The sequence below is a fragment of the Danio rerio genome, chromosome 1, assembly GCF_052040795.2.
Source record: "Danio rerio strain M-AB ecotype USA chromosome 1, GRCz13ab, whole genome shotgun sequence".
Taxonomy (NCBI): Eukaryota; Metazoa; Chordata; class Actinopteri; order Cypriniformes; family Danionidae; genus Danio; species Danio rerio.
The window spans coordinates 11787055-11799066 of record NC_141021.1 but is presented as its reverse complement, the minus strand read 5'-3'; the positions used below and the strand labels follow the sequence as shown (position 1 = coordinate 11799066).

At 38.1% G+C, this 12012-nt stretch overlaps 1 protein-coding gene across 17 annotated transcripts in view; it reads left to right on the top strand.

Moving 5' to 3' along the window:
• The window catches only part of trpc5a (transient receptor potential cation channel, subfamily C, member 5a), a 146338-nt gene that overhangs the window by 97448 nt on the left and 36878 nt on the right, over positions 1–12012 (top strand). For all 17 annotated transcript variants that reach the window (NM_001441823.1, NM_001441824.1, NM_001441826.1 and 14 more), the window contains 2 exon segments: positions 6554–6890; positions 8897–9036. In NM_001441823.1, the coding sequence (NP_001428752.1) occupies positions 6554–6890; positions 8897–9036 (477 nt within the window).

Genomic DNA, 12012 nt, shown 5'->3' with positions numbered 1-12012 from the left:
TAATTATTGTGATATTGTGACGGTCACTTAATATTTGATATGCAATGTATATAAATTTCATGTCCCCTTTCAGAGAACTTCTTCTGTGGTTGTTTTACCTTTGAGATGTAAGCACACATGTATGGGAGCTCAGTTCAGTTCTGTCAAGTGTGTGATGGTCGCTCTACCCCTGTATCATTCTTATAATCTTTGAAATGGATGGATCGTGTGTCCCCTGCCTAGATTGTGTGTCCTGGAACGTGTGTGCTGAAACATGTGCTGAAATATCTCGATGAAATGGTGAACAAATGAATAACCATTTATTTTTGGGAACAGGATTAATGTGAAAAACAGCAATGGAAATGCATTTGCTGAATAATTTCTGATGTACTTTAGCAAACATTACAGCCATGCTACCAATTATGCTGGCCTTGGTTACTAGGTTACCAATACTACAGTCAGCCACTTTAATAACTTGATGGGAACGCACCTAAATCGCATTTGTTTGTTTTTTTGTTTGTTTGTTTGCAAACTTTGAAAAGATTTGCTTCATGTTGGGATGGAAACCTAGCTATTGTCTGTCAACTTAAATTACTAATTTCATAAAAATAGCTTCTTACCTGAAAAGCTTTTAGCTAATCCTCTGAAAATGTAGTTAGATAAGTAGCATCACTGGTTAGTTACTCCTCAGGACTACATGAAGTTGAGCGAAAACTGATTGTACAAATTCCCTCACATCAGATTCAAAAGAAAAACTCGTCAATCTTCACAGCAGTATACACTTCAGTTATCTCGCACCACATGTGAACATCATCCCCTGCTTCAAAAGTCCATTCGCACAGGTCCGAATACAAGATGCCATTTATTTACTTGCAAGCCACGTGTTGTAAGTCATTACTACAGTCCGTCGCAGGCTGGGATGTTATCAGTCTCATTTCGTGGGCAGGTTGAAGAATGGTGTTGTTAGCTAAAGGTCTGCCTGAAGGTTAGTGTTCATATTGATGGATGATGAAGGGATTTAGCTTATTGCTGTAGCGTCGCTCTCATACCATGGAAGAAACACCAGCAAGTCAAGCATGGGGAAATGACCCTTCATCACAGATAGTTCATTATGAAATAAGGAAATTACTGTCCTATCTACTTTCTCAAAGCTCTTTGTTAAGTCTTCCTTTTCCCCCTTTTCCACACCTTTTCCCTGGGGTTCAGGTCCTTCTATTAGCTTACTTCATTAAACGGAGGCGGATTGTCTTTTCCTATGGGACTCTTTGGGATGAGGTTGAGCGAGGCATTGTGGGACCCAGTGATTAAAGGTAAAGTTTACACTAAAAAGGAAATTTACTCACTATTTAGGTGATCCCAATCCCAATTCTACCCTTTATCCCTTACCCTTACCCCTACCCTTCTGTTTGCATGTGCACGTGAAGGGTTCATGGTGTCCCAATTCTCTTCAGCTTTAAGGCAAAAGGCTAAGGGGAAGGGCTAGATAGCCCTTGAATCTAAGATTTTCCAGGACCACACTAGAAACCAAGGGGTATGAAAGTTTCTCAGAATACACCATCTACAACGGCAGGATGGCTGCACATGCGAGTTAGGAGATGCACAAATTTAAGTATTTTTTGCAACACAGGTTCATTGTGAATACGTACCCTCATATAGACTTCAAGAGAGCACTAATTATGTAGCCAGAGGTATATATGGCTGCATTTTAACTTCAAAATGAAAGATTTAGGCGGTATGACACAGCTAAAGGCTTCTGTTTCTTTTCATGCTACCAGCTTACTGCTTACCTCCCTGTAAATGGCTTTTCCACTGTTACCAATACGCTCAGTGGCTCGCCGCGTATGTTGGCCGACTTGAGATGCAGAGTGGAGTTGACCGCAACGACGGGGTTGACCGTGACGAGGGGTTTGAGTCCAGCGAAGAAAAATCAGGCGGCCGCGGGACTTTTCTGTTTATGGATTGCTTTTGAAAACACTGTCAGTTTAGTTTAAGGCGGTGAGCGGGTCAATCGGTGCTTTTTAAAACACTATCAATTAGATTTAGGGAAGGGGGTATGTGGGGTTATCGGTGCTTTTTAAAACACTATTGGTTGGATTTAGGGAAGACATTGGGCACTGGTCAATCGGGGGTTATCTGTTTGTCCGTCAATCTGTCTGTCGACACTAGCCTCTGGTGGATTTTCGCAAAAACAGCAGGAGCAAATGGCACTCATGAGAGAAAGTAGTGCTGTCCCATTTCTGAGGCATAAATTTAAAACTCTTTCCCTTCACACTCTGTTTTAAGGGCCAAGGGGAAGGGGTAGGGGGGAAATGAATTTGGATTGGGCCTTACTCTCTCTCAAGGGATTCCAAACCCTTATGAGTTTCTTTCTTCTGTTGTAATGAAGAAAGCTGAAATCATGTAACCATAGTGTTCATTTTTCCCCCAAACAACTTCTGTTGTGTTTAACAGAAGAAATAAAATCAAATAGGTTTTGAACAAGATGTAGGATGAGCAGACAGAACTTAGATTTTTGGGTGAACTATCCCTTTAACTGTGGGTTTAGTGGATGTTCAGAGGCGAATGGTTGGTTCAGAAGCCACTGCTTTCTCTGCAGAACAATGGAAACTTTTGAATCTGAGAAAGAGTTGTTACTCATCTATCATGCCGTGTTGTCATCCCACGCAGCATTTTCCATTACAGCCACTAGATAACTTATCACAAATGTGCTATGAAATATGAGGCGAGTCAATTCTTGGCTCGCTTCATTTCAAAGCAGATGTTTCTGAGGACGCTCTCTTACCAGCAAGTCTCCTACAGCAATGCGCTAAACTGGTAATTAGCTTTGTTTACACTCTGAAGAAGCTTTTCACCATCTATCCTTCCACTTCCTGCTTTGAGAATGATTGATAATAACAATACTTTCCGCACCATTAAAGAAATGCTTCAAACCAAAATGAAGATTCTGTCAGGATTAAATCGCCCTTGCTTTGTTTTCAAACCAGTGACTTACCTCCCTCCCTCCCTCTCTATCTATCTATCTATCTATCTATCTATCTATCTATCTATCTATCTATCTATCTATCTATCTATCTATCTATCTATCTATCTATCTATCTATCTATCTATCTATCTATCTATCTATCTATCTATCTATCTATCTATCTATCTATGTTTTCTTTTCCATCCATCCATCCATCTCATTTGTAAAGATTGTCCTGGGCAAACTTCGCAATATAATGAATGATAATAAACAGTGAATTATGGCTTATAATTGAGGATCTGATTGCAGTTTTATTAAGAGAATTGTCTAGCAAGCAAATGTCAAAAAAGGAACTAACAGGTGTATGCAGAGTAATCCAAAGCGTGGTCAGTAAACAGGCGAATGGTCGGTACAGTAGGGATGGCTGACGTGAAACATTTCAACATAGCGTTGAGATCCTGAAGCGCAAGTGCTTCTAAACACTGCACCAAAGCATGATCCGAAAACCCAGGTCACGTGACTAAGGTGATTCGAAACACCCAGGTCATGTGACTAAAGTGTTTCGAAACACCAGTTCATGTGACAAGCAATTCAAAGCAACGGTTATTTCAAAAGTGTTTCGAGACCTGGTGAATCTGCATTTAACTGTCAGGATCAGAAAAAAATCTCCTCATGTAGCCTAGTGGCTTTGCTGTAAATGGCCCGAGTTTGAGTCCCGACTTGTAGAAATACTCTGAAATTATGACTTGATATTTTAATAATGTTACTTTTTTTATGTGCAAAACAAGACAGTTATTCACAAAGTGGTCATGCGGAAGTCTGACCAATGTTAAAACAAAACGCGTTACAGGAACAGAGCATTTAAAAACATATACAGCTGTATCACCCATTATCTCTGCATGCCAGTCAGGAACTCTAAAAAATGATAAAAATGACCAATAGTTGTCACTGTAGAGATGGGTTTCGAAACATTTCGAAACTTCGACACTTGCTTAGACTGTTTCTGTGTTTCACGAAGCCTTCAATTTGCCCACCACTACGGTACAGGCGACAAACTATGTAAACAAAGAAACAAAGCAAAGGTCAAACATGGCAAGGCAAGGCTAGGCTAGGGAAACGCAACGTAATGTTCATAAAACAGTATAACAAGACTCAGCAATGGTGTGTGAGCTTTGTCTATAGTCCATCTGATTGTCTATAGTCCACTGCTTCAGCTGTGTGTGTTTGCAATAAAGAGGAATCTGGGCCAGGTGTGTGAGTGAAGTGCATGATGGTATTTGTAGTTCATTAAAGTGGCAGATTTGTGTTTCTTCAGCGATCTGCACTGGCTGGATGACTGGTTATTTAGATAGATGGATGGATGGATGGATGGATGGATGGATGGATGGATGGATGGATGGATGGATGGATGGATGGATGGATAGATAATTTGCCCAGTTTGCGAAGTTTGCCCAGGACAATCTTTACAAATGAGATGGATGGATGGATGGATGGATGGAAAAGAAAACATAGATAGATAGATAGATAGATAGATAGATAGATAGATAGATAGATAGATAGATAGATAGATAGATAGATAGATAGATAGATAGATAGATAGATAGATAGATAGATAGATAGATAGATAGATAGATAGATAGATAGATAATTATATATGTTCAATCTTATGTCTATGTTTCTCTTTCTTTATCCTATTGTAAGCAGCAACTAAATTATCTGAGTTTTCTGTTTTTGCATTCCAAGATATAAAGAAAGCCGCAGAGGTTTGCAATTATATGAGCGAGATGAAGCTTTCCTTTAAGAACATAATAATTATAATGCCATTTGCATTTGCCAGTTCTGTTTGTCTTCCTGTCATCACATTCGTTTTCAGCTGCAAACCATGAGTGGCATTTCAGAGCTAAATGTGTTAACAACACACACGGTTTAATCAACAACAAATGCAGAGAAATGAATCACAGCAATGGTCTGTTCTTTAAAATGAGCTATGTTTATGCAATAAATGCAAATAGATTTATCATTTCATTATTTTTTTATTTTATTTAAGTTTTTAAATATATCTTGTGGGGATTTATATAAATGAGAGATGTCTAATTTGTGAAACAAATGCTATTTTGGTTCATTTTATTGATTTTCTATTTTTTGAAAAAATGTTTGTAAATCGTTTGATTACAAAGGAGAATTTTGGTTTTAATATCAAGTTACTCTAATAGAATTGATAATAATTAATAGTGATAAAATCTTAATTGTTTTAACAGTATGCAAGCTGATATAATTTTATCTCTCGTTTCCTGAAAAACAAAGAAAAATCTATTAGAAAACTTTCCAAAAGCATTTACTGTGTGATGAAGCCTGTTAGTTTAAACAGCCCAATAACTAAAGTTGAAAGCAAAACATGTATTTTTTTTCGTATTCAAAATACAGTATGAAATAGTCCAGTAATACCACAAAAAGCAAAGCTTTCACAATTATCATCATGTGACTGTGATTCAATAAGAGGTTAATATTTTGTGAGTAGGATTTTAGACACAATATTATCTCTGTGACAGCAAAAATTATTCAAGCAAAGCTGTAGCAGAACACAGTGTGTCTAAAACACTGCAGTGTTTGATTGCTGTATTAATCTGTTTTTGATTGAATCCAGTCAGCCAGCGATTCAGTGAGCTTTTCAAATAGATCTCGTTTGTTTCTGTAAATAGTCAGTATTGCAAACTTCAAATGACAAACCTGCATGTTTAAAAAATGTTTCATGTGCAGTTGAAGTCAAAATTCTTGTAAATTTTCTTTTCTTTTTTTATATTTCCCAAATTATGTTTAACAGAGCAGGGAATTTTTTACAGTATGTCTGATAATATTTTTTTCTTCTGGAGAAATTTGTATTTGTTTTATTTTGGCTAGAATAATAGCAGTTTTTAATTTTTTAACATCTGAAAGTCAATAATATTAGCTTTAGATGTCACTTTAAGCTAAATACTAGTGACTTAAAAATATATCTAGTCAAATATGATTTACTGTCATTATGGCAAAGAAAAAATAAATCAGTTATTAGAAATTAGTTATTAAAACTGTTTTGTTTAGAAATGTGTTAAAGAAAGATCTTCTTTCTGTTAAAAAGAAATTGGGGTAATTGGCTAATAATTCTGACTTTAACTGTATATAGTGACAAAAATGATGTGGAATAGTATAGTCCAGAATTACAATAAAACATCTGTGCATTTATATATTTAGCATATTCTGCAGTTCGAATATATTTTAATACATTAATTATGTGTTAGTTCAAATACCTGAAATCATCCTGAGATCCACTCTTTTTTATTTTTATTTTTTTTTGTCCCTTTGGATCTGGTGAAACCTTGTTTTATACAGGTGTACCTTTAGACCAGCCAGTCAACTAGTATTCATCCACAACCCCACCAACGATTGGATTATGAAAATATGCAGCTTCACCCATCTGTAGGACAGATTAAAGATTACTCATTCTTGTCAGAATGAATAATGCTCCTTTTTCTCCCAGTTAATTGGTCCTTCTGCGTATGGTTGCCATTATGCATGAGCATTTACAAATCCTTTAAAATCCATTTACAAATCTCTCTCTCCCTTTTTTTCTTCCAGTTTGTGGCACAGCCAAACTGCCAGCAGCTTTTGGCCACACTGTGGTATGACGGTTTTCCTGGCTGGCGGCGCCGTCATTGGGCAGTCAAGTTGGTCATGTGCTTCATTATCGGCCTGCTCTTCCCAGTCTTCTCGCTGGTTTACCTGCTGGCTCCCAAGAGCACGCTGGGGCTCTTCATCAAAAAACCCTTCATCAAGTTTATCTGCCACACGGCCTCCTACCTCACCTTCCTCTTCCTCCTCCTCCTGGCCTCACAGCACATTGCACGCACCAACCTACACATGCAGGGCCCTCCGCCCACCGTGGTGGAGTGGATGATTCTACCTTGGGTGCTGGGTGAGTCTGATTGTGTCTTTTTAAAGCTTAAGTTATATATTTTATATATATATATATATGTGTGTGTGTGTGTGTGTGTGTGTGTGTGTGTGTGTGTGTGTGTGTGTGTGTGTGTGTGTGTGTGTGTGTGTGTGCGTGCACACACACACACATACACACACACACACACACACATATATATACAATTACATACATACAATTTAAAAAGTTTAGTGAGAATAGAAGGTAGGGCAGTGCATGATTTGGAACATAGTCATTGCTAAAAAAAATGGTGGAAGATTTGAATGCCAGTTTGCACTTAGTTTTGGAGAATTTTACTGTCCAGTGGAATCACCGTCATCACCCTCTGGTGCAGAAAGTTAATGAGGCAGAGGCAGAGGAGCTACATTTTACAATGGATTTGTATCATATTCATTAGAACCACTATCTCTCTCAAAGACAGGGCAGAAACAAGACATGCACTGAGAGCCCTGTCCTAAAGGACTGATTTTCCCACCCTAAATGACTGATAGTCCCCAATAAAGGACTCATAGCCCAGCCCTAACAAACTAATAGCCCCGCCCTAAAGGACTGATAGTCCCTCCTTAAAGGACTGTTAGCTCCTCCCTAAAGGACTGATAGTCCCATCATAAAGGAATGATAGCCCTGCCCTAAATGACTGATAGTACCGCCTTAAAGGACTCATAGCCTTGCCCAAAATGACTGATAGTCCGGCCTTGAAGGACTGAAAACCCTGCCTTAAAGGACTGATAGCCCTGCCCTAAAGAACTGAAAGTTCCCACCTTAAAAGACTGATACCCCTGCCCTAAAGGACTGATTGTCCCACCTTAAAGGACCGGTAGCCCCGCCCTAAAGGACTGATATTCCCACCTTAAAGGACTGATAGCCCCGTCCTAAAAGACTGATAGTCCCACCTTAAAAGACGGATAGCCCCGCCCTAAATTACTGATAGTCCGGCCTTAAAGGACTGATAGCCCTGCCCTAAAGAATTGACAGTCCCACCTTAAAGGACTGATAGCCCCGGCCCAAAGGCTGATAGTCAAACCTTAAAGGACTGATAGCCCTGCTCTAAATGACTAATAGTCCCACCTTAAAGGACTAATAGCCCTGCCCTAAATGACTAATAGTCCCACCTTAAAGGACTAATAGCCCTGCCCTAAATGACTAATAGTCCCACCTTAAAGGACTAATAGCCCTGCCCTAAATGACTGAAGCCACAAAAATTAGAGGGTCCATTAAATGGCATAACATATTTTCGGCTGATAAATTTTCGGTGGAGGAAAATTTTATCCATCTCTAATATGATGATGAGCCTTTATTTGTCACAACACTGTTACATGCAGTGAAATTGGACCCCTCCAACCCTACACAGACATTACATATATCAGGGGTAGACCGGTCCGTCGAGAGATAGCATAGAAAAATAGGAAATAAGATGGACTGGGGGTAAAAAGGAGGTAAAAAGCCCCTCCCAGACTGTCATTATAGAAGGGCAATATCAGCACACTTTTAGATTCCCTTTGTTGCACATTTCTGCTGTGTGATTGGCTCTTAGATCAATGAAGAGTAAAAAAGTCCAGAGCTTATCACTGTTATTGACTAATTTTATCCCGATTCGATATAGTATTGTTTATTGGCCGAGCCCTACCTTAAAAACATTCCATGTGATGGGACGTAAAGAAAGTCATTTCGAGGGTTGTGGCATTTGGTTAAAGATTATGACGGTAAATTAATTTTTATGAAGTAATGAAGTGCATAGACACATTGTGTATAAATTGCACTACTATATACAGTAAACAGTATATACAGAAATAACAAAAGTACATTTTGATTTTCTTCAAACCGGAAGTGAAGACAAGTCATTTGGAGGAGGGCCGGGAAGGTTATGGTTTTTGATTAAAGATTATGAGGGCAAATTAATTTATATAAAATAAAAGAAAATTCCCATTAAACAATATGTTTTGCATCTCAAGTTAATATCTGTGTATGTTTGTTGTTTCTCCTAGGCTTTATATGGGCTGAGATTAAGGAGATGTGGGATGGAGGTTTTAACGAGTACGTCCATGACTGGTGGAACCTGATGGACTTTGCTATGAATTCTCTCTATTTGGCCACCATTTCTCTAAAGATCGTGGCTTATGTCAAGGTGAGCAGTTCAGTCCTCTTCACTCACACTAAAGTGCACAGAGACACACACAAACAAGCAGACACACAGATAAATAAACACATACAGTCAAACTTGTCTCTGGCTTATTCCCTGCTTTATCAACAGTCAGACTGCCAATTACTCGGGCATATGTTTTACCAGCGGATGCCCTTCCAGCCTTAACCCAGCATCAAGAGTACAACCCCTAGTGCTGGAAAAAACACACACACTGCCATTCACACACTACAGCCTATTTAATTTATCCAATTCACCTATATTTTATGACTGTGGGGGAAACCGGATCACCCTGAGGAAACACATACAGACACAGGGAGAACATACAAACTCCACACGGAAAGGTTTCCTGATCCAGCATATTTTTTTGTATTTCAAAAGACTCTGTTAAGTATGATTTTTAAGATTTTTAAAAATTTTATCATTTTTTTTATGATTTTTTCTGGAAGGTGGCAAGGTGGCGCAGTGGGTAGTGTTGTTGCCTCACAGCACAAAGGTCACTGGTTTAAGCCTCAGCTGAGGTCATTTGGCATTTCTGTGTGGAGTTTGCATGTTCTCCCTGTGTTGGTGTGGGTTTTGCCGGGTGCTCCGGTTTCCCCCGTTAGTCCAAATACATGCACTATGGTGAACTGGGTAAGCTAAATTGTCCATTGTGTATGTGTGTGACTGGGGGTGTATGGGTGTTTCCCAGTGATGGGTTGCAGCTGGAAGGGCATCCGCTGCGTAAAACAAATGCTTGATAAGTTGGTGGTTCATTCTGCTGTGTCGTCCCCAGATTAATAAAGGGACAAGCTGAAAAGAAAATGAACGAATGAATTAATTGCGAGGAGTAGCACATAAGGTATGTCCTTATAAACTACCTTAATATTGGTTTAAGGGGATACATAAGACACATACTTATACGACACAATTGTGTTGTTCCTCATGAACAGTGCACACACACATGTACAGTTAAAATCAGAATTATTAGCCACCCCTTTGAATTTTTTTTATTCTTTTTTGTAAAGATTTCCTAAATTATGTTTAACAGAGCAAGGAAATTTTCACAGTATGTCGGATAATATTTTTTCTCCTTGAGAAAGTCTTATTAGTTTAAATTCAACTAGTATGAAAGCATTTTTTTTAAAGCCATTTTAAGGACAAAATTATTAGCCCCTTTAAGATATTTTTTTTTTCAATAGTCTACAGAACAAACCATCATTAAACAATAACTTGACTAATTACCCTAACCTGCCTAGTTAACCTAATTAACCTAGTTAGGTCTCTAAATGTCACTTTAAGCTGATAGTGTATTGAACAATATCTAGTAAAATATTATTTACTGTCATCATGGTAAAGATAAAATGAATCAGTTATTAGAAATGAGTTATTAAAACTATTATCTTTAGAAATGTCTTGAAAAAAATCTCTCTGTTAAACAGAAATTGGGGGAAAAATAAAGAGGGGGCTAATAATTAAGGGGGGCTATTAATTCTGACTTCAACTGTATATATACTCCATCTCAGACAAACAAGTGTGTAAACACAAATAGCACACACACATACACATACGCACGCAGACACAGACATGCTCCAGACTTCATGACCATCTGCAGCTGTCTTAGTCACCCTGCATGGACAGGGTTTCAGCCCACACGAGTCCCTTAAATTGTGTGTGTATGTGTGTGTGTGCGCATATTCATGTGTGATAAGATAAATGGTCATATCACAAGCCATGTTATTTATGCTCTGTTTTGTGTTTGGACAGGTTCTAAAGAAATGCATTTAATGGCTATAAATATTTCTATCTGCGTGTATTATTAGTTTATACTCAGGCAGTTCAATTGAACTATTTTTTGTTTAGATTTTGGCACAGTGCTTATAGAGAACGTGATTACTGTACTGCATTCTGTTTCTTTCCATTTGCTGTTTAGTTTTTTTTTATTGGATGGCGAAAACTGTTGTTTGAGGAATAGCTGAATTTCAGTCTGTAAAAATAGGGGTCCGTGGCATTATAAAGCTTGAAAGCCTTTCCATTAACATATTATGATGTAGTGTTGAATTTTTACTTTTATCTAAATGTTAGTATCATAGCAACCTTATTTGTAAAAGTACTAATAATAACTTGATAAATGTTGCTGCCAAGAAAGAAATCTTTGTACACTACCTGACAAATGTCTTGTCGTTGACCCGAGTTGTAAGGGCAACAAATATTAACGTGACTTCTAGTTGATCATTTGGAAAAGTGGCAGAAGGTAGATTTTTCTGATGAATCATCTGTTGAACTGCATCCCAATCATCAAAAATACTGCAGTAGACCTATTGGAACACACATGGACTCAATATTCTCACAGAAATCAGTTAAGTTTGGTAAAGGAAAAATCATGGTTTGGGGTTACATTCAGTATGAGTGTGTGCGAGAGATCTGCAGAGTGGATGGCAACATCAACAGCCTGAGGTATCAAGACATTTCATACTTCAGCCTCCACATCAAAGTTCCTGAAAGCAAAAAAGATCAAGGTGCTCCAGGATTGGCCAGCCCAGTCACCAGACATGAACATTATTGGGCATATCTGGAGTAAGATGGAGGCATTGAAGATGAATACAAAACATTTTGAAATCTGGGAGTCCTGCGAGAACGCTTTCTTTGCCATGACTTTATTAATAAGTTAATTGAGTCACTGCAGAGATGTATGGATGCAGTCTTCCAAGCTCATGGGAGTCATACACAATATAAATTCTTTTTCCACTGCACCATGACTTTATATTCTATACTGGACATTATTTCTGTTAAGTGACAAGACTTTTGTCTAAGCAAAGTCAGATCTTAAAGTACTAATTAAATAATTAAAAATCAAGGCATGATCATACTTTATTTTGGTAAAATAAGCATAATCTAGAGGACTTTGCCTTTAATATGAGCCACTTCTGATACTAAATGATCAACTAAAAGTCAAGATATTATGTGTTGTTTCTAGAACTT